Raw genomic sequence first — 23,089 nt, 5'->3', positions numbered from 1 at the left:
GGACCCCCACAATGCACCCCTCAAATTGCCTCTATAAGCAGACTCCCAGAATACATTCTGGCTTTACTATAAAGTTGCTCTTGCTAACTAATGGTGGCAGTGGAAAAGTAAGCCAATAATCAAGGGTCTACAACCGAAAAGTGAACAGGGAGATGGCTTGGCCTGAGAAATAGCCCTGGGAAGAGTACATCAATAAGAACCCTCATCACCCACAATTCCTCACTCTCCTAAACCCGTGCCTCCACCTCCTGCATTGCATTGTGGACACTGCCATCAGTGACCCAAAGCCAAGGAAGCCTCTATTAAAAGCGAAAATCAGAATTTCAGAAAACTTGTACTCATATCCACCATGGTAAGCTTGACAGCTTACCAGTACTTGAAGACTTTCATGATGAGATTAGCAATGATTTTAAGAAATGTGATTTTTGATATTATATAATGAAATGAATCAATTTTGGAAGATATGCATTAGCCAGTGAACCATTATTTTCCAAATAACCAAAGAATGTATGATACCTGTGAGTAAAAGATCCATTCAAAATGCAAGACAGGCCAATAGATTTTAATGTAATGAGTATGAAGAGCTCATTGATATGATTTCACATTACACATTGCAACTAACCTTTAGGAAACTTACAACTTCTCAAATTTTGGTGTAATATCAAAGAATAGCCAGTTACCTAAAAAGCTTTTAAAGTACTCCTCCCTTTTTCAAGTACATACCTATCTGACGCCAGATTTTCTTCATGTACTTCAACCAAAACGGTATGTCACAGGTTAAATGAAGAGGTAGATATAAATCCAGCAATCTTCTATTAAGCCAGACATAGATTTGCAAACCATGTAAAATAATGTCACTCTGCTCATTAATTTTTTTTGTTTTGGAAGATATAGTCATCTTCATAAAGTATGTATCTTATCATTTAATAGGTTTATTGTTATTAATTTAAAATAAATACATACCTAATTTGTCCTCAATTTTAATTCATATATAGTAATACTGATAGGTATAACTCACATAAACAAAAGTTCTTCAGGGTTTTAAGAGTGTATGGGGTTCTAAGAAAATAGTTTGAGAACTACTAGTCTAAGCTAAGGATTATGCTTCATTACTTTTCATTTAAAATATTGTGTCTCTGATAATTGTACAGAACGTTTGTGAGATGATATAGTATGTTTTATTTCATATAGTAATTCTTTGATTCTGGAAAATTAAAACATAAATATGAGGAAAAAGTAAACAGTATTGGGTGAAAACAAATAAATAAATATTTGTGTCTCTGGCATTGGTGGTATAATCACTACACATGGGTTAATTTCTATGGAAAATATATTCTGAGCTACCGACAGGTGACTTACAAATATAGCTACTCTGGCTCTTTGAAGAAGACACGAAGTATAATTTTAAATTTGGTCTTGTTTAAACAACCAGGTGATAGCAATAGAACCTCTCACAATTTTCAGATTTGCTTTGGTACTTGTTAGTCTCTTCCCATTGGAGTTCTTTGGGGGCACAGAATGGTTATTTTTAACTGCTAGAGCCAGAGGATCTGGTACAAAGTATGACTTAATAAATATCAGTTGAATGAATGTATCAACAAAAGAAATACTTAGACACACAAAAGTCATTCCATACTATTTATAGTATTTATGGTTCCTTCACAGTCAGAAACACCAGCCAGAAGCAGCATACACCTTCCAAAGATGTAAGTAAAAGTTCCTTTGATGAACTCAACCAGAAATCATTTCAGAAGATGGTACCTGCCTTAGTGAAACAAATTTGATTGTGGTATTGCTTTCCCTGGTCAAGTAAGGATCAGAAATGTGTATCAATGGAGACGAAACATGTGGCACTACACTTTCTGCAAATATTAGCAGGCAGAAAAAAATCCTGTTTACCCAAACAGCTCACCTATTGCTAGGGGTTAAGCTACTTGGAAAATACAGTGAAGTCTGTTCTTGCATCTTATACCATCATGGCCAAGTTTAGAGTGTACTTAAAAAAAAGTTAAATGCCTCAAAAAAATGATTAGAAATTATTCCAAAAACACAATCTGAAGACATTTCTGGAAGCAAACATCGCGTTTCCTAATGTATTTCTGGTTTCTGGAAAGGCCATCCCATGCATTATGTCTATTTCAGTGTGGGGTACATAGAGATGATGGTATTCACCACACAATGACTCTTCAGGTTTTCAATATCTGAAGTCTTCATATTTCAGTCACTCTAATTCATTTTGGGGTAGAAGGGTGTGTGGCTCTAATATCTCTTCACAAAATTGCATTAATTCTATTCTTTTTGACTTCAAGTTCTTTTGAAGGAAAATTGACACTGTGAGAATTACTACTGACACTATAAATCCCTGTGATAACTTTTCAACCAACTTCCTCGGTATAGCCTGGAAACAAACCTCATTGATCATTAGGATAACTTAAAGTACAGAATAAACAAAAAAGAAGAATTTCAAAATTCCGTGAGATAAGTAGTCTAAGTGTCAAAAACAGCTATGTCCATTGATGAGAGGCTAGTTATGTAATAGTTCTGTTGTTCTGTCAAAAGAAAATTCAGAGAGCTTTACTTGATATGAATCTTTTATTGAACAAGAAACAAAATGCTCACAAACAGGGAGACTTAAAGCTGAACGCAGTTAGAAGCTCAGCTTTTAGCAGCTGTAGCTCAGTTATAAAGCATTAATAAAAGAGTACATTGTTTTCATTATTGTGACTAGTCAGTAGAAACTTACAGTCTTTTTACTGTTTAAGCTTAGTTGTGGATAGCTGATTGGCTAGGAAGCTATAGGCTCACAATAACATGAAGAAAGCTTAAGTTTTGTTTAAGGTCAGAGTCAGCATTTGGGGAAAACAAAACAGTTTAAGTTTTGGTCACATGACTATAATAAGGTTTGGTCTATGTATATATTCAAACTGTGTTCTCCATTTTGGTTTGCCTTTAATAGTTCTTACCTGTCCTTACTGTATGACATAATTCAAGCTCAGGAAGCATTCCTTTGCTTTGTGTTTGTCAAAGGGTTATATCACATTGCAAATAAAAAATCTTCCAAGACCAAAACTGGTGTCCCTTATTCTCATGCAGTGGATTAATATCTTTACCTTTGGAATTATTTCAGTAATGTAAAGAGCTTAAGTCATACTGTAAATTAATAGACCAAATTTTCTGAACAGAATCTTGGTCATATTTTTTGGTTCATTGAACTCATCTAATGTCCCAAAGTTGGATTACAGGGTCTTCCAAATGTCAGAACTAAAACAAATAAGCAAAAAATGTTTATTAAGTATTAAAAATAAGTGTTTTATTTTATGAATGGGACTGAAAATACCAATGAAACAATTAGTGAGAAAAAGCAAATGGATGAAATAGACCATAAGTGAAGGAGCACTCTACACTGACCACTTACTATTCAATCCTTACACTAGATTGTTCCATCTTCGAAACTGTAAGCTACTTGAGGGCTAACATGATGTCTTTTTTTCCTATAGTTTAGCATAGTCTTTTATACTTACAAGTAATAAAAACAGCTAGTTAGTATTTGCTGGGTGTGTGTTTCTTTAATATATATTATCTCAACAACTTATGTGGCAGTGTAATTAGCTCCAGTTAACAGATGAAGAAATTGAGGCTCACAGAGATTATGTGATCTAATTGAGATTTTATAGCATCTAAAGGACTGAGTCAAGATTTGAACACAGAGCCCACTGTTCCCATCATATTCATTCACCCTATTCATTTATTGAGTACCATAAATTTGCTGAATTGATCAATGCTTTTGTGACTTCTTCAGAAAAGGACTTTATTTGGATCATAGAAATCCTTTCATTCAACTCACACAACTGTTATTACAAATAAGCCATAAAGAAAAAAAAGGAAGTCTCTATGTTAAACAGCTTATGGTCTCATTTATATAGCACTTCTGAATAAATTTAAGACAACTATCTAAATCCACTTCAGCATTAATTTGAGTTCTTGTGAGGAAACAATGTATTACGTGTAGGGAGATAAAATATTAAGTCTAGAAGAGACTTCCAAAATATTTTTTCAGCCTATATTTTTTAGATAAAAGTTAGTTTGTCTCCTCCTGCTTCCCTTCTTCCTCCCTTTACCCTCCTCCTCCTCCTCGCTGCTTTTGATCTGATTATTCCTCTTTAAATAAACTATATAAGATTTTATGATTTATTGTAGTCAAACCCATATGTCAGTGGTTTTTAAGCTCAACACTATTTTTCCCTTTCTATTATATTGTAAAATTCAAATCTAGTTTTGGTTCTAAACATAATGGTTTCAGTTTTCTAATCAAAATTTTGGACTAGGGGCTTGATAACAGGTTTTTATGGGGCTTTATTATATTGTATTAATGTTTTAATTAATACCTAGTATTAATGTTTTTAATATTCTGTTTAAAAGAACTTGAACAGGTGAGAAATGCAGTATGAACACCAAAATATTAGATTATCAAAACACTCAGTGTCGATACTGAAACATGCAATTTGAAATTAAGGCAACTTCTGGAAAATTAGCTCCTAATAGTAAACCAAAAGGAAGTCTTTTGTCTCTGTTTGGAGGGTATTTTCATAAAATTAAAATGAGAAATATAACACAATTTAACCACTGGGGAAACACTTTCTTCACTTGGCTTCCATGACACTCTTGTCTCTATTTCCCCTTCTCATGCACCTTTACTAGATCCTCCTTTTCTCTCCAGCTCTCCATGTGGGGCTGCTCCTTCTACACTCCTATAGTGGTTTGAAATACTATCTACATGCTGATGACTCCCAAGTTTTGATCTCTAACCCACACCTCTCTCTCCCGTTGCAGAATCATACATCCCAATTGACTACTTGAAATCAACGATCAGATGACTAATAAGTGTCTCAAACCTAACATTTCCAGAACTGAAATCTTGATCCTACCCTTCAAATGTGTTCCACCTGAAGTCTGTGCCAGCTCAATCAATGGCAACTGCATCCTCCCACTCAGTTCCCGTCTTGGAGTCATCTTTGACTCTTCTCTTTCTCTCATGCCCTTCATTCAATCGTCAGGAACGTTCAAAAGAATCTGATCACTTCTCGCCAGCTCCACTAGAATCACCCTGGTTCAACACACTGTCATTCCTCCCCTCCTTTCACTTTGCCTCCCTATAGTCTGTTCTCAAAAGAAGAGTCCGAGTAATCCCTTGAAAATGTACGTCAGGTCATGTTATTCCTTTTCTCAAATCCTCCCATAGATCTGCATCTCACATAAAACGAACACCAAAGTCCTTACAAAACCCTAACCCATTCCCTCTTACTCTCCTTTCTCATCTGACTCCTGACCGTTAGTGTGTCCCCACCATGCCAGGCTCGCTATTGCCTAGGAGCTTCGGAGCTGTACGGTTCCTTTGCCCGGAGTTTTCCTCAGATTAGCAGCTCCTCCCCCAGATAACTGCACAGTTTACCCCATTACCGCCTTCAAATCTTTGCCCAATGTAACTTTTCAACGAAGCCTACTCTGATTGTCTATTTAAAAGCCACAACATGCCCCTCTACCCTCTCTACTTTTATCCTGTTTCATGTTTTTCCATACCGTGTATTACTTTACAGCTCACCACACTATTTACTTGTGAGCTCATGTAAGGTCTTTCTAGTAGAATGTAAACTCTACACCACAAAGATTGTTTTGTTCCCATGTTTTGAGGGCTCGGCACATAGAAAACGCTCAATAAAGGATTCCACGAATTCAACATTGCACTGCCCGTGCCGCTGGGCAACCCCCTTAACTTTCCTCAAAGTTAAGTTTCAGCACCTTCTTCAACGACTACAGCGCACCTGGCTCTCCACGTTTTTCTTTAAGACCCTCCCGCCCCGGAAGTAAAAGCCTAAGAGAGACGGTCAGAAAAGCAAGCCATTTCCGTTTCCGTACAGATGCGAAGGAGCAAACCCCATGGAGGAGGCCGGGGCTAAGAGCGGCGGCAGCAGAAAGAAAGGCCTGAAACGCAAAGCCGCTACTGAAGAACTTCAGGAGGCTGCAGTCATTGAGGATGGGGCGACGGAAAGCGGAGTCCAACCCCGGAAAGTGGCTGCCTTTCCTCCAGGCTTCAGCACGTCGGAGATTAAGAACAAACAGCGGCGCCACTTAATGTTCACGCGATGGAAGCAGCAGCGGCGGAAGGTATGAGAGGGGCGGGAGCGGCAGGGTGCATGCGCACTGTGCTTGGCTCGTGGGAGGTGGGGGGGGTGCGCATGCGTGGTCACCGCTGCCTGGGGTCCCGGGCGGTGGTGATTAATCCGGAAGGATTGAGGCGGAGGCTCATTTATCTTGATCCACTCTCCTTGCTTTTTGCCTAAGCCTCAAGGACTCCCTTCCTTACCAAGCTCTTAGCTGGCGGTCCTCGGCTGAGAATGAAAGCAAGAAGTCGTGCTTTTCTAGTAGTGAAAATTACTCCCTCTCCACTTAGGCGGGTCCACCTAGCATGGATTGATACCTAGAATCTGTAATACAGGCAATGTATAAATCCAAAATGATGCTTCTATGATTCCTGCAGCAGGTCTCACCGAAATTAGTCCTGTAAAGTTACTAGTAAGTGTATTTTCTCCTTACAGCGTTATCCCCGTACTGTTCTGGGAGGTAAACCAGAAGACACACACACTCACACACACACACACACACACACACACGGTCACAGCGCTTGTTTGTGGTTAAATTGCAGTTGGAAGTAAGCATTTGCTTATTCTTAACCATCGTAAAAGTTCACACACATAATAAATACTCTTACATCCCTGCCTCTTACTAGTCTTTTTGAGGCCCTAGACGGAGTTATTCATCCTAAGTGCCAAAGTGCTATTGGAGTACATGGAGCATCCAACCATTTGTGGTGTGTGAGCATGGGGGAAGGGTGTCCTAGAAGACTTCTTGAGACTATAATTTCTCATCTGAGACCTGAGGATTATGAGTTTTATAAGCGCTGGGGGAAATATTTTCTCTTTGATCAATCAAGCATTCTGTTCAGAAGTCTCCAGAAGATACACATTTACAATACAAACACTCCTAACTCACCTTGCAAGTTCTTAATTGTAAAAGCATATTTTGATTATAAAATAAATGGATAACTAGTGATGGTTTTTTGGAAGCAACCTGAAAACCCATCTCCCATTCCCATTTATTTTTAGTACTTTCCAAGAGAAGCAACCAACACAGCTATGGTTTTCTTTAGGACACAACTTGTTAGGAATGTAAAACAATACAACAAAAACTCGTTTAGATGTACATTTTGCACATTTCACTTAATTTGAGGTTTTACAGTAAAAGATAAAGTTGATATTTTAAATATTCAGATTTGACAATTTTGATTTTTTTTGAAAGAGCAAGATCTTTGTTGAAATCTTAGTGATTGGCCAGTTCATTTGTTTTATAATAATTTAAGTATGAAAACCTATGTCAACATATTTATTTTAATACATTACAAAGGTTGCTCAGTGTAAATATTCATAGTATTGGCAATTTGTGGTTTCAGTATGTGTGATATAACTAGTGGTTTCTCAATATTGTTCTTTTTTTTTTAAACCCTTTAGGAAAAGTTGGCAGCTAAGAAAAAACTTAAAAAAGAAAGAGAGGCCCTTGGTGATAAGGTAAATGAAATGTAATCATCTGCTTTCTAATATTCAGGAATGCTCCCTGATACTTATGTTGAATGACTTTCTCTTAAAATTTATTATGAAATATTTCAGATGTATAAAAATAGCATAACAAACTCCTTTCCTCCCCTTTATCCAGCCTAAGAAAAAATGCATTAGCAAATAATGTTCAAAGCCCCTCGTGTGCTTCCAGATTGCTTTTCTCTCCAAAGATAACCACTCATGAAATTATCCTTTATTGTTCCCATGTACTTCTTTATTACCTTTAACATGCATGTTTGTGTCCCTTAACTGTAAACACAATGGTGATGTTTTGCATGTTTTTAAAATTTCACATAAATGGATGTGTACTTCAACTTGCTTATTTTACTTTATGTATTCAAGAGGCAGAGACACATCTCCCTGTCTTTGGGAATGGGCAAGCTCCCTAGGATAGGCCTGTAGCTGGAGTTCTTAGGACTTGAAGCAAAGGCTCTTTGTCAGGCCAGGCTGAGAAAAGGCAGGACAGAGCCTCTTATGTAGTAGGGTTGGGTATGTAAGTATGAGAACTGACACAGAGCATGTGAATCTGAAGAGTGAGAATGGGGGGTGGAAGGAAGGTGAGATACCTGTTATGGCAAAAAAGAGAGCAGAGAAAATGCATCAAAACAAGATTTGGCTATTTTTCTGTATTGATCAGAAGTAAAATCTTTCTATTGAAAAATTTGAAAAGAAGTACTAAATACTTCCACATTATTGCACAGCTAAGTTATTTTCATTTCATTTCACTTTATTTGTAGTTCTGAGTTATTATTTATACTTGCAAAATTTTGAAAACAACTCTTCCCCACTCCTGTCTCTTAAGATGAGATACCAACTAAGTGTCTTTGAAGAACGGAAAAATATAAAGACTGTATACAAATGAAACACTCTGCTTTTTCATGCATTCTTTTACTAGTATTAGGTTAAATAACATGAAATTGTTAATGGTAGACTATTTTGACCTGTAAAATTCTATCAAGCAATATTAGTCTCTTTTTAACTCAATAATCAGTCAATTACAGCAAATAGATATTTTGATCAGCAAATAGCTGATCATCATTTGAAAATATCACCATTCTTGGTTTTGGACTGAAAGATGACTTCCTAGAACTAACTCCTTCAAAAAAATATTTATAACTTAATATTTATTTCATAGAGGAATGAAAAATAAATCCTGAATAGCTCATCAGCTCATATTTTGTCATCTCTGCTAGAGTACACATATTTTGAATTCATTTTAGTGTATGCTTACAGTTCTGTTCCTGCTCCATTTCATTCACACAGTTTTTGGGTCGAAGCTGAGTATGCGCGATTGCTGGTTCTCACAGTATCCCATTAGGTTGACGTGCCATAGTCACTACACTGTTGGACATTTGCCCTGTTTGCTGTTCATTTCTACTAACAATAGTGATACTACATATTTCTTTATGTAAATTGCTCCCCCCTTTTCTTCCTTACTGTAGATTTCCCAAACTAGAATTACTAGTTCAGCAGACAGAAACAGATTTGTAGCTATCGTTAAATATTTCTGAATAGCTTTCTGGAAGTATTGGAACAAAGCTACATGTATTTGTACTTACATAATTTTTTCCATTTTGTTTGATATTTTCCTTAGTGGATAGTTATTTTGATCTCAGTTTCTTCTCTCGGTTACATCTGTCCAGTTTTAAGCCATTTTATCAAATGTTGGCAATTCTTTCAGTATGTGTATGTTTCTGCTTAGAGTGTTAAAAAAAAAAAGCCTTTTCCTCAGTAGTGTTAGGATTTATGGAGCAGTGGATTGAAATGAGGAACAGATTGACTTTTGAGATTGTTTGCAGATTTCTGTTGTTCTTCCCTAAATATAATGCAAAATTATTTATGTAAAATGCTTCTACAACTTAACCTTTTTTTTTTAATTTAGGCTCCACCAAAACCTATACCCAAGACCATTGACAACCAGCGAGTGTATGATGAAACCACAGTAGACCCTAATGATGAAGAGGTAATAGAAGTCTTAAATAAATTTGGTACTTCTCATATAGAATTTTGTAGTATTTGTTAAGACATTTTGATGCCTAGGGACAATATTTGATGTTATTTTTTTGTGTCCTCTTAAAACTGGACTTCAAAATAATCTAATTTTCACATTTTCCCTTTAAGTACTTTGCAACCGTATAATGAGAGAATCAAGGTTTTAAAAATTTTGTATATGCTTTTTAAATTTTTATACAGGAAACTTGGTTTTGTTACGTTTACTTTCAAACAATGCTGCTATCAACATTCTTTCATGTCTCCCCTGGTATAGTCATTCATTCATTCTGTCTTCCACAAAATGTTTATTGATTGTGTATTATGTATTGAGATCTTTTTTAGGAGCTTGGGATCCATCAGTGTACAAAACACTCTCAAAATATACACACAAAATTTCTGCCCACCCAGTGCTTACATTCTAGGAAGAGAGACAAACAATGAACATAATAAAATAAATAATTTATTATATGTTAGCAGATGATGGGTTACTAGAGTTAACAAATAGGTAAAGGAGATTCAGGACTACCTGGAGTAGAGTTTGCAGTTTTATATATAGGAGCTTGTGTGTGTGTATACATTCTATTTATTTTGACGTAATTTCAGACTTCATAGAAAAATAGGAATTCATATATACCTTTCACCCAGATTTCCTAAATGTTAAACTGTGCTACACTTGCCTTTCATTTGTATTCTGTCTGAAAGGCTTGAGAGTAAGTGGCAAATATGAAGGAAGCCCCTTTTACCTATAAACATGTGTGTTTTTTAAATAAATACAGTATAGTTATCAAAATCAGACAATTAACATTGACATACAATATTATCTTTACAGCTTATTCGTTGTCATCAGTTATTCCAATGATGTCATTTTTAGCAAAAGAAAAATCCAAGCTCATGCATTTTGTTCCATTATAATGACTCTTGAACCTCCTTTAATTTGGAACAGCTCCTCAGATGTCCTTTACTTTTAATGACATTGACATTTTTGAAGAGTACCCACTAGATATTTTTATAGAATTTCACTAAATATGAGTTGGATGTTTGCTCATGATTATATTCAATTTATGTACTTTTGACTGTTGTTTTTTACAGCGCCTCTTATTAGGAGTCAGATTTGTTGATTTTCCTGTTATTGGTTATGTTAACTTTCATCACTTGATTAAAGTATCTGCCAGGTTTCTGCATTATAACTATATTTTTCCCTTTGTAACTAATTAATAAGTATTGGGGGGATACTTTGAGATTATGTAAATAGGTATTTGTTACTTTTCAAACTTTCACTCAAGATTTTGCAATTACAAATAATTTTTTTAGTCTGATAGGTGAGAAATTATATGTCAGTATAGTTTTAATTTGCAGTTCTCTTGTTACGAATGGGATTGAACATCTTTCTTTTTCACCAATTATTAGTTCATGCCCATTTTTGTTGGTTAGGGTTGCAATTTCATATACAGTGGTCAGGGTAGTCTTCATTGAGAAGAATTTTTAGCAAAGACTTGAAGGATGATAAAAAAAATTAGCCATCTTTAGGTAAAATGTGCTCTAGGATGGGGCAACAGCCGGGGCAAAAGCTCTAGGGCAGGAGCATGCTCAGCATGTTTTTGAGGAAAAGCAGAAAATCAGCATGCTGAAATAAAATGAGAAAGGGGGGAGAATTGTAGAAGAGGTGCCAGGAAGGTGTGGAAAAGGGGAGAGGCCAGATCAGTGACTTTGTTGGCTATTGTGAGGACATTGGTGTTTCCACTTAGTGAAATGAGCCATTGATGGTTTTGAACAGAGGAATGATGTGATTGGACTTAATTTTCTAAAGTAATTGATTGCTGTACTGAGTGTTATTAAGGAAGTTAACAAACTAATTAGGAAGTTACTGAAGTAATACAGGAAAGACATGATGCTGATGACTTGGACAAAGACGGTTACAATGAGTTGAGAATTGATGGGATTCTGAGTTGGTTTTTGTTTCTTTTTCTGGATATATTTTGAAATTAAAGCTACTAGAATTTCTTGATAGATTGAATGTGGGGTGTGACAGAGGATCTGAAGATGATATTGAGTTTTTTAGCCTCAGCAATTAGAAGGATGGAATTGTCATTGAGGAGATATGGAAAAGGTCTTGACTGGAGATAAACTGGGGATCATAGGCATATAGAGGCTACATATATGTAAAAGATTCCCTAAATATTTACCTAGGGGAGAATTTGTTGGGTCATGGGGTGTGTAAATGTTCAACTTTACATGATAGTGTCAAATGTTTTGCAAAATAGTGTGGTATCATTTTGCACGCTCATAAGAACTGTTCTTGGTCATCCACATTCTGACCAATGCTTGGTATATTCAGACTAGTGATAAAGGGCTAACTCATTGTGGTTTGAGTTTGCATTTCCCTGATTCTTAATGTGGTTGAGCATCTTTTCATATATGTGTTGTGTTTTCAATAGAGATATGCCATCTTATGTCTTTTGCCCAAGTTTCTATCCTGTAGATTATTTTACTGATTTGTAGAACTTCCCTTCGTAATTTGGATACTAATCCTTTATATGTGTTACAAGTATTTTCCAATTTGTAGATCCTCTTTGCACTTCCTCTGTATGCCTTTTGATGAACAAAAGTCCTTAATATAGTTGGGTTTTTAAATTTTTTAATATTTAATGCTTTTTGTCATATTTGAGAAATCTTTATCCTTTGATCATATATTCTCATTTTTTTTTCTAAAAGAATTGAAGTGTTGCCCTTCACATTTACATAATCATCAGGAGTTGATTTTTCTGTTTGGTGTGAGAAAGGAAACCAATTTCTTTCTTCCCCTGTCTTCTTTCCACACTGTATAAAGAGGGTGCAAAAAAAATGTATACACATTTTAAGAAAGGAAAAAACTATTAAAATTGTAATATTCAATACAATATATACCGATAACAAAAGATGAATACAAGTCACGTCTGACTTCTGCAATTACAGGAGGTGCTCAAAGTGGTTACCACCAGCGTCCACACACCTCTGATTACAGCGAACTACTGCTTGACTGACGTTGACCAGTGTCCACTTGTATCGCTATGCATATCATTTCAATTTCTTCCTGAAGTGCTGCCAGTGTAGCTGGTTTTCTATGGTATACCACATCCTTTAAGGCCCCCATAGGTAGAGGTCAAGGGGTGTTAAGTCAGGAGAATGTTCTCGAGTTTCAAATACCACTTCAAAATGGTGTTGCGCTCCTCAAACGACAACCGTGCTTCCATCATTTTCTTTGAGTGTCCTGCCTGTCACATGGTGACGCTAGCATTCATTTGATTAATGCCATCTTTTGAGCAAACGTCATACTACACATTGTTGCCGTAATTCAATTCAACTTCAAAAAGTAATGCATAGATAACATCTCTTAAAATGTGTATACATTTTTTTGGCATCCCTGTTGTAACCAGTTTGCCCAGCACCATTTATGGAGTAGTGCAACCTTTCCCCAAAGTGAATTGTAATGCTGTGTCGTATATCAAATATCCATAAATGCTTGGCTTTTTCTGGGCATTTCTACTTGATTGGTCAGTTTGTCACTGTAACACTTTATTTTAATTATTTAGCTTCATGATAAGTTTTGATATCTGTTAGAGCAAGATGCCCCTCCCAACCCCCATCCTCAAATGCCTATCTTTAGAAGTGTTCTTTTCCTGCACTTTTGGTCTTCCATATAGATTTATATAAATTGCATCCCCAAATCAGTTTAGCGGTCTCTGTATATATTGTTTTATTTAAATGCTGAAAATGCTGAAAATGTATTTCAGTGAATTTCATAATTTCATATAAATTTTACACATAAATTTGTTAGCTCTATTCCTGGTTATCTTAGGTTTTTTTATTATTAGTGTAAATCACAACTCTCTGAAAATTGTTTTATTTGATTTATAAAAATGCAGTTGATTTTTGGATAGTGATCTTCTAACCACTTTACCAAATTCATTCATTTCTAATAATTTGTCTGAATATTGTTTTCATGTTTAGATAAATCATTTCTGCAAGTTTTTTTTCTTCCAATCCATTGTTTGTTTTTATTCTCACTTTGTGCTGACTAGAATGTACAGCATAATGTCAAATAGAAAAAGCAATAGTGCCATCCTGATTTTAAAGAGAATGCCTCTAATGTGTCATCACTAATATTTGTGTCATTAGTGGCATATTCTTCTTATACCTTAAGGAAATTCAATTTATATTTTTTGCTGGGTTTTGTTTGTTTTATCATGAATGAATATAGAACTTTATCAGATGCTTTTTCCACCAATGACGGGATGAGTGTACAGATTTTCTCCTTTATTGCATTAGCACAGTAAATGAAATAGATTTTCTAATATTAAACCTCTTTGCATTCTTGGGATAAGTCCAGTTTAGGTATGATGTTTTATCATTTTTTATACATGGTTTTTGTTTGCTAATACTTTTGCTAAGAGGTACACATCTATATTCATGAGTGAGACTGCAGCAGTGTCCCCTTTTCATTCCTAATATTATTTATTTGGGCTTTTCACCAATGGCATATCTATTTTGATATTCTTTTCAAACTACTTGTTTTTCTTCGATCTTCTCTATTGAATCTTTGTTTTCTAATTCATTTATATCTCCCTTTATTGTTTCTTTATACACTGAGTGTATTCTGTTTTTATTTATTTGATTTTTCATCTTCTAATATATGAGCAGTTAAGGCCACAAAATTCCCTCTAAGTACCACTTTTGGTATATCCCACAAGTGTTAAAAAGATGTTTACTTTCATTATTGTTCAAATCTTAGCATCTCTCTTAATAGATTTGTTGCTTTATTCTTGTAATTTCATTAGTCTTTTGCTTGATGTACTTTTATTTAATTAGTTTTCCCCCTGCTTACTTAGGGTTTCATATGCTCTTCTTTTATAGCTTCTAAAAATGAAAGCTTAGATTATTGATTTTATACTTATTTCTATTATAAGCATATAAAGCTCTGGTTTTTCCCGACCACTGCTTTAGCCACATTCCATAAATTTTAATATTTTTTTTCATTTCCATTCTGTTCAAAATATATGTTCTAATTTCTCTTGATTTCTTCTTTGGCTTGTTGATTTTTAAAATGTGTAATTTCCAAATATTTGAGGATTTCAGATTTCTTTCTGCTGTTGATTTCTAATTTAATTTTCATTGTGGTTGTGGAACATAGTTTCAGTCCTTTTCAATTAAAGAGACTGTTTTATGTCCTAGCCGATGATCTGTTCTGGAGAATGCTCTGTCATATACATTCTGCTATTTTAAGGTGGTTATAAGAGTTGTTTCAAGTTGGCTGTTGTTTGTATCTTTTATTCTTGCTGAATGCCTGTGTAGTATCGGTTACTGAGAGAGGAGTATTGAAATCTCCAGCTATAATTGTTGAATCGTTCCTTTCTTCCATTTCTTTTAGTTTCGCTTCATGTCATTTTGGGGGTTTTTATGTGCATATACATTTATGATTATATCTTCCTGGTATAATTTTTTTCCATGCTTTCACTTTCAATTTGTGTCTTTGAATTTAAAGTGTCACAGAGAGTGTACGGTTGGATATTGCTTTTTTATTCAGTCTGACAAAATTTATTAATTTTTATGTAGATTTAACATCTGCCATTTTGCTTTTTTTCATAACATACTTTATACCTTTATTTTTATTGTTCCTCCTTGACTGCTTCCTTTTTTATTAAACAATTTTTTAATATGCTATTTTAATTGTTGATCTTCTGAGCTAGTTATTTTTTTAGTGGTTGTTCTAGGAATTACAACATGCATTTTTATCAGTCTGCTTCAAGAAAATAACACAATTCTGGTGAAATACAGTAAGTTTGTACTAGTGTAGCTTCATTTCCTCCACTATTGTTCGTGCTGTTATTGTCGTATGTGCTACTTCTGTTTATGTTGTAAATCTAGTGTTGTAATAACTGCTTTAAACAGTCTTATTTTTTAAAGAAATTAAGAGTGCACACTCACACACATACACACAGTCTTACGTGTTTACCTTCATATTTACCATTTCTTTCCTTCTTCTAGATTCAAGTTACTATGTAGTATCATTTTCTTTCAACTTGTAGGATTTCCTTAAGTCTTTCTTTTTATAGTAGGTCTAATAGCTCATTATCTCAGTTTTTGTTTATCTGAAAAATATGTGCTTATTTTGCCTTCATTTATGGCAGTTTTGTAGGATATCGAATTCTTAGCTGATATAAAATTCGTGGGTTTTTTTTAGTATTTGAACATGTATATCAGAAAGTAGCCATTAATCATTACTGTTACGCTGTACATGATTCATTTTTCTCTTTTTTCAAAATTTTCTCCGATTTTGGCTTTTAGCTTAAACTGCTAAAAGTTAAACTCTCTGATATGTTTAAGTATCATTTTTTCTTTTTATCCTACTTGGTGTTTCTTGGGCTTGGAGAACCAAGTTAAGAGTTTTTCATCAAATTTGGGGAGTTTTCGGCCATATTTCTTCAAATACGGTTTTTTTGCCCCATTCTCACCTCCCTTTATGGGACTCCCCTTTCACCCATTGCTGAAATAATTAACATCATCCTACAAATTTCTCCAGCTTTGCTCCTTTTTCTGTGATTGACTTCTGTTATTCAGATTGGATATTATTTTTTATAGTTCATTGATTTTTCTGCCATCTCCGATCTGTTAGTCCGTATTTTCAACTCCTTGAATATTTTTATTATAGTTACTTTGAAATTTTCACTAAATTTCAACCTCTGGGCCCAAAGTCAATTTTTATAGACTGCTTTTTTTCCTTATTATAGGTCGTATTTTCCTGTTTTTTTTACACACCTGGTTTTTTGGTTGAAAACTGGACATAATAGACAACATATTGCAGTAACTTTGGATTGTTTTATTTTTAAGGGTTATTGGTATTTTTTGTTGTTGTGCTAGCAACTTGCCTAGAACTGTAATCTGTCTTCCTGATAGTAGCACTATGTCTCTACCCAGTTTTTTGTGTTTTTTAAAAACTCTCTCCCCTAGGGATTTCTCCTGTTTGTGTGGCTTATTGGCCTGCCAGTGATTAGAATAGAGGTTAAGATACCTTGAGCCACTAAGACATACATAGCTTCTGCCAGCTAAGCTGTGTGTGGGTTAAGGAATGTATTCAAAGTTACAACCAGTTTTTATGTCTCCCTTGCCTTTCATACGTGCCGGATTCCCTCCCAGGTCTCTTGCAGCTGTCAGCCAAGGATTTGTGGAGAGATTATGTAAGCCTCTCCATGGCTCTTTCCCTTCCAGAGCTCTCCTTTAAATTTCTGGCTCCTTTAGATTTCCACACCTACCCTGAACTGGGCCTGTAACCTTGGACAGGCCAAGCTAGGGTTTTCACACACGCACCCTAATACCCCTCTCCACTCCCCCCGAATTGAGTCCACCACCTCTGGAGTCAAGATTGCTGGTTCTTGCCTACCATCAGATCTGAAGCAGGTAAAGTTACTATTTTCACCAACCAAGTTGATGGGGGAAATGGAATAGCTCTAGCCAAGATTCCTGATACTCTTGGCTAGAGCTACAGCCATTTTTCAAGAATAAATGCATTTCATTTTATGTCCTGAAATTGTTTTTGACAATTTTTTCCAGTTTTATTCCTGTATTCCATATACAGGAAATCAACCAACTTCTTCATGGTGCCATTAACTTAAGTCCCTCCTAAGCCTTCTTTAAATCTCCAACCAGCTAGGTAATCAGTAGCTGGTAGATCATAGAATCCTTCTAGAACTACTTTAAAAATCCTGGCGCAGTAGCATATTTGATGTAAAATTATCTCTTTCTGTTCTCAGGTTGCTTATGATGAAGCTACAGATGAATTTGCTTCTTACTTCAACAGACAAACTTCTCCCAAGATTCTCATCACAACATCAGATAGACCTCATGGGGTAATAAATATATTAATTAGTATAGTTCTTGAATTCTTAATTTTCTTTCATTTCTTATACTGTTTAAAGGAACTCTATTCAGAAGAGTTAAATTATTACTAATTGCCTTAGATGATGCCTGTAAATAAGCTAAGTAAAATATAATAATGGTGATGCAATGTAGGTTCACTACATAGTGCATATGATTCTTCAGAATAGGGTTTCTCAACCTCAATACTATTAACATTTCAGGCTGATAATTTTTTGTTATGGGGTTGTCAATATAAAATGTTTAGTGAGTATCCCTAGCCTCTGTCCACTAGATATCAGTACCAGCCATCCCCTGCCCCGTCATAATCACCAAAAATGTTTCCAGACATTGCCAAAGGTCTCCTGGTGGAGCAGAATCACCCCCAGTTGAGAACCACTGCTTTTAGGAGTATCATCCTTTGGTAAAGGATGAAACACTATTCAAATTTCATTCTTTCACTAGCCTTGCTCTCTGTTAACATTATCTTATAATAATCATTACTCCTTTCCTTATAAATATGTATCACGTGAGATTTTTATTTTCACTTTGAGGGTTTTTATTTTGTTTTACAGAGAACAGTACGACTCTGTGAACAGCTCTCCACAGTCATACCAAACTCACATGTTTATTACAGAAGGGGACTGGCTCTGAAAAAAATAATTCCACAGTGCATCGCAAGAGATTTCACAGATCTGATCGTTATTAATGAAGATCGTAAAACACCAAGTATCCTTTGCTTTTTAAAGGACTCCTATTTTGCATGGTTTAAAAGATTAGCAATAACATAAGCCTTTTTGTACAGTGCAGGTATTTAGGAATTAATGTTTGGATTTTGTAGTTTGCTTTTGACACAAATCATAATTTAGTGGGAATGTTTTAGAAGGGATTCAAGCCTTGATTTAGTTTGTAAGAAATGACCTTTACCTCTCTTAACCCCCTTAAGATTTTATTTCTCAATGTGTAAATGATGCAGAAATACTTCTAGCTGTGCCTCATGAAATTGAACTTGTGGTGAGTCTTTGGGAAATAAAGCAAAGAATTTTAATGTTTACTGCTGATCTGCTATGTGGACGGCACTAATATCTGTCAGAAACAGATTTGTCTTATACGAGCTAAGATTAATTGGGAAGAATTTACACGACTGTAACTCAAATAAATGAGAAGTGCTATAGTAACAGTAAGATTTGAGATTTAGAGCTTAATATTGACTGTAAAAAGAGGTAACATTTGAAGTGGGCCTTAATGGATGAGTAAAATATTGCAGGTATTTGAAATAGCTCAGGCAAAAAATACATGATAAGATTAACGTGTGTGGTGTATGAGAGATGGTGGTCAGTGCCCATCAGTTATTTAGGGAATACAGGTTAGAAATGGTAGTTTGGAGCTACATGAGTGCCATACTGATGTCTATTCTGTAGGTGAGTCTGTGGTTTAAGAGTGGCTGTTAAGACTCAAAAACTAGATATCTAGTTTTTCACTTAGCACATGAGAAACTGGTACAGATATAATGACACAGCTAAGTCCTATAGCTTATTATTACTTAGAGAACCAAGGCCAGAATCCAGTCTGTATTAGATGTCCTTGAAACGGTGAAGAGGTCAAACCAACCAGGATACTGTTTCAATAACCTAGATAGAAAAATCTCAAAGCCCTCAACTAAGACAGTAACAGTAAAGGAAAGGAGATATAAAAGTGAGGAACTTATGAAAAGCAATGAATAGGATTTAGTGGGTAGGAGGAAATTGAAAATAACCATAGCTTCTACTCTGGATGAATGGGAGTGTGTTGATCCCATTGTAAAGATGGCGCTATGTTTTGTAAAACTCTTAGTGTATGCAGATATACTTGAAAACAGTCCAATTCTGATCTCCTTTTAAGGTTCAATATTTGAGTCAAGTTGAACTACAAAGACTTCAGGTATGTTGTATAGGTAGTAAATCTTAGTTTGTTGCATCCAGGATTTTTAAAGCCCTGGACTGCTACTAACCCTGCTGGGTAGGTAGGTAGGTGTCTTATATTTTATTTGTAGTTTAGACTGTGTGGCACTATTCGGTTTATGGTAGACATTCAGTAAATCGTTACTGATTAGTTGATTTTAATTTGTGGTACAGTGGTTCCAAAAGTAAGAGCTTCTCTTGAGAAATACTAAAAACTTTAATTTTAAGAAGAGTTTAGAAGTCTCTGGTTTTGTGGGATGATATGCAAAGTTGACAGAATATCCTAACCTTACAAATACATGTACAAACATGAAAGTGTGCATTTTCAGTGTTTATAAGGTCTCTAACATGGAGGTAAACTTATATTGTTCACAATGCTACAGTTACTCTAGAACCCTGTTCTGTCTTAACGATTCCTGCTATAGTGGACATTAGATAGTTCACTCACTTTAGTTGAATGCTCAAATACCCTAGTGAGAGTGATCATGAGCTGTTCACATTGTGAAAAGAGAAAAGGGACAATAGGTTTTGGGTTAGGGACAAAAGATTTGGGTTGCCTTTTGTGTCTCGAGTTTGGCGTATGGTAGGAAAATGTCCATTAACCCAGAGGGATACATGCAACCACGTATTCACCTAAGTACAGATTTTAGGAGCCTGAGGGCATATGGAGGACCAATTATTTAAACAATTTAAGATATAGATTACAGTTTAGTATGTTCTTAGCTTTATGAACAGATGGATTAATACTGAGTCACTTGCCAAGTGGACCAACTGCTCATTTTAAAATGAGCAGTGTTCGTCTGCGTAAAGAAATGAAGGTAAGTTTTATGCATTCCTTGATTGGCATCAGTCTCATAGTATTTGCTTAATTAGATATTGTAACTGATTAATTTTAATATCCTGATTAAAGCAGTTTTATCTACTGACAGTTTTCTGAGACTGTCATAATGGAATTATGTGTAGACAGGCAGTAATAGCCTTCATTAGTATGAAATGTTACTTTTCTAGTAAGCCTTCTTTGGTCCATCCACAGCATATTAAAATACTTTTAGATACATCTTATGGGATTGGTAAGCCATCTGTTGTCATTAATTTTAAATTTTTCAAATTTGTCACATAAATTATAAAACTTAAAATTGCAATGATATAGTTTTGCCCATTAACTTAATTCACTATTGTGATTTTTCATCATTTTTGTAGAGAAGAGGCAAAGATCCTACAGAACACATACCTGAAATAATTCTGAATAATTTTACAACACGGCTGGGTCATTCTATTGGACGAATGTTTGCCTCTCTCTTTCCCCATAATCCTCAGTTTATTGGAAGGCAGGTTGCCACATTTCACAATCAGCGAGATTACATCTTCTTCAGATTTCACAGGTGAGGAAGGTACTTTTAACCCCCTGGACTTTGACATCAATCATGAAATACATTTTTAACATAACCTGTTTTCTAATGTATTGTGACAGGTATTGTAGATGAGAAATAAATTATCGTTTGAACCCTGTCATAATGTTAAAGAAGTAACATTTGGGTTTATGCAGACTAATTTCCATAACTTTTTTTGTCTTTGAAGATACATATTCAAGAGTGAAAAGAAAGTGGGAATTCAGGAACTTGGACCACGTTTTACCTTAAAATTAAGATCTCTTCAGAAAGGAACCTTTGATTCTAAATATGGAGAATATGAATGGGTCCATAAGGTATGTGCTGACTCTTTGAGAAGGCATTTAGATGATTTTAAAAGTATGTAATCAGAAGGAAACCTAAGCTTTGGGTGTTTATGTCTTAAGTTAGGCTTCTGAATTTCTTCACCCATGAACTAACCATATTTCCCCGAAAATAAGACCTAGCCAGACAATCAGCTCTAATGAATCTTTTGGAGCAAAAATTAAGGTATTAAGACCGGGTCTTACAGTGTAGTTAAATAAGACCAACTATTATATTAATTTTTGCTCCAAAAGATGCATTAGAGCTGATTGTCTGGCTAGGTCTTATTTTCGGGAAAACATGGTAGAAAGAATCATTCGCTGATGTGGTGTTTGGTCTGGTGATTAATCCTGGTTCGTTTGAAGTATCCTAAAAATCAGTGGTATCAAAGTGGGATCAGCAGCATCACCAAGGATTTAAAATGGAAAATTGCTGGGACACAGACCTACTGAATCTGAAACTTAAGGAGTGGGACCCAGCAATCTGTTTATAAGCCTGTGTTACCCTGATTCTGGTGCATGCTGGAAAACTATTGCTATCAAGTTATTATAGAAGTTGGGAGATGATCATAAGTCATAAATGAAAACGTCAGTATTTTAAAATATATTCTCTTTTCTACCTAGTAAACAGTTACTCACTTAAGTGTGATTTTTATTTTAAAATTATATATATGTATATATATATATATATATATTCACACATACACATATTTGAACCGTAACTTCTAATACCTTTTATATTAGACATGAAGACTGAGTATTCAGTCTTTAAACAAACCCAATCTTTTGCAGTTACCAAGATTGTTTACTAACTTTTTTTCCCCTTTCAGCCCCGGGAAATGGATACAAGTAGAAGAAAATTCCATTTATAAAGAAAGACTGAGGGAATAGCATTGGATTTTGCTGAACAGGTCTATCTTGAATTTGTGACAGAAGACCCTTTTTAAAATGGCATTTACTGATTTCATAAACCTTCTTTCATGTCTGGACAAATTACCAAATGCCATGAATTGCCACTCTATTTCTGTAGGAAATACAAATAAAAGTCATTTTGGTAAGAGTTCAGAAGTTGCAATTTAGGTTTCCTGAAATTTAGTTCTTTTATTTTGGGTAATTGTGAATAATTTAAGTTGGAATCAAAATTCAAACTAACTTTCCTATTTGCACTTTCATGGATCACATGGGCTAGAGAAAAATACAGTGCTTGGTAGATTATGGTGGAACCAACCCACTCGTTTTCTACCATACTAATCTTGGATCTGGCACTAGTTTTTTTAACTCCATTTCCTGAATGATTGGAGGAGAGGTTTCTGGGATGTTTTAACATTCCCTTAAGCCTTTCAGAAGGGTCAAATTTTTAAAGTAAAATAGTTTACCAAGAACTTAAAGCAAAGTTGTAGATTATAGAAGCTAATCTTTGGTGTTTTTTTCTGGCTCCTTTGTGTGTACCTCATTACATTGTACTATATATTCCATTCAGGAATTGTCTCAAGCTCTGAAGTTATTCTTAAGTCTTCTAATGCAATTCTTACATCTAGTCTTTACTATCTTGATTAGGAGAGCCATCTGTTATGAAGTAACTTTAAAGTGTAATGGTAATACCCCTACAAAGGAGTTTATCATAAATATTTATTAAAACAAAGTTAAGCCTATAAATAACTCATGAACACAAACTAATAGCCTCCTCCTGACCCTTAAAAGAATGAAAGTTGGCACCTCACCTTTATTTCTCTAGTAGTCTTGCAAGTATATGGCATAAAGTTGTGTGAGAAGAGTTGAACACTAGTGTTTTAGAATAAACACTAAAAACTTAACCCATACGACAATGGGAAAATTGCCATTTATCTTAGGTGTTCAAAACAAATAATGTATTTAATACCAATAATTAAGCA

The 23,089-nt window shown here is 35.0% G+C and overlaps 1 protein-coding gene across 2 annotated transcripts; it reads left to right on the top strand.

Moving 5' to 3' along the window:
• The first annotated feature begins 5,907 nt into the window (after nt 1-5,907).
• On the top strand, nt 5,908-23,088 carry RPF1 (ribosome production factor 1 homolog). Of its 2 annotated transcripts, none has more exons than XM_081057242.1 (9): nt 5,908-6,162; nt 7,563-7,619; nt 9,550-9,630; nt 17,444-17,539; nt 18,122-18,275; nt 20,222-20,304; nt 20,687-20,868; nt 21,065-21,191; nt 22,028-23,088. In XM_081057242.1, exons 1-9 carry the CDS (start codon nt 5,935-5,937, stop codon nt 22,067-22,069), a joined length of 1,050 nt encoding a protein of 349 aa, XP_080913368.1. In that variant the 5' UTR covers nt 5,908-5,934; the 3' UTR covers nt 22,070-23,088. The 2 variants fall into 2 exon arrangements, with proteins under 2 accessions (XP_080913368.1, XP_080913369.1); XM_081057243.1 differs by having other exon boundaries at nt 20,804-20,868; nt 22,028-22,850.
• The last annotated feature ends 1 nt before the right edge of the window (nt 23,089 follows it).

This window comes from Rhinolophus hipposideros, assembly GCF_964194185.1.
Source record: "Rhinolophus hipposideros genome assembly, chromosome: 8".
Taxonomy (NCBI): Eukaryota; Metazoa; Chordata; class Mammalia; order Chiroptera; family Rhinolophidae; genus Rhinolophus; species Rhinolophus hipposideros.
The sequence above is the reverse complement of the archived record's forward strand: the minus strand, read 5'-3'. Positions and strand labels throughout refer to the sequence as shown.

Bases quoted from the DNA above. Each gene is read 5' to 3' on its own strand.
- RPF1 (XM_081057242.1), top strand. From the start codon at position 5,935: ATGGAGGAGGCCGGGGCTAAGAGCGGCGGCAGCAGAAAGAAAGGCCTG. The intron at 20,869-21,064 runs GTGAGGAAGGTA...TTGTCTTTGAAG, and splicing joins ATCTTCTTCAGATTTCACAG to ATACATATTCAAGAGTGAAA. The intron at 21,192-22,027 runs GTATGTGCTGAC...TTCCCCTTTCAG, and splicing joins AATATGAATGGGTCCATAAG to CCCCGGGAAATGGATACAAG.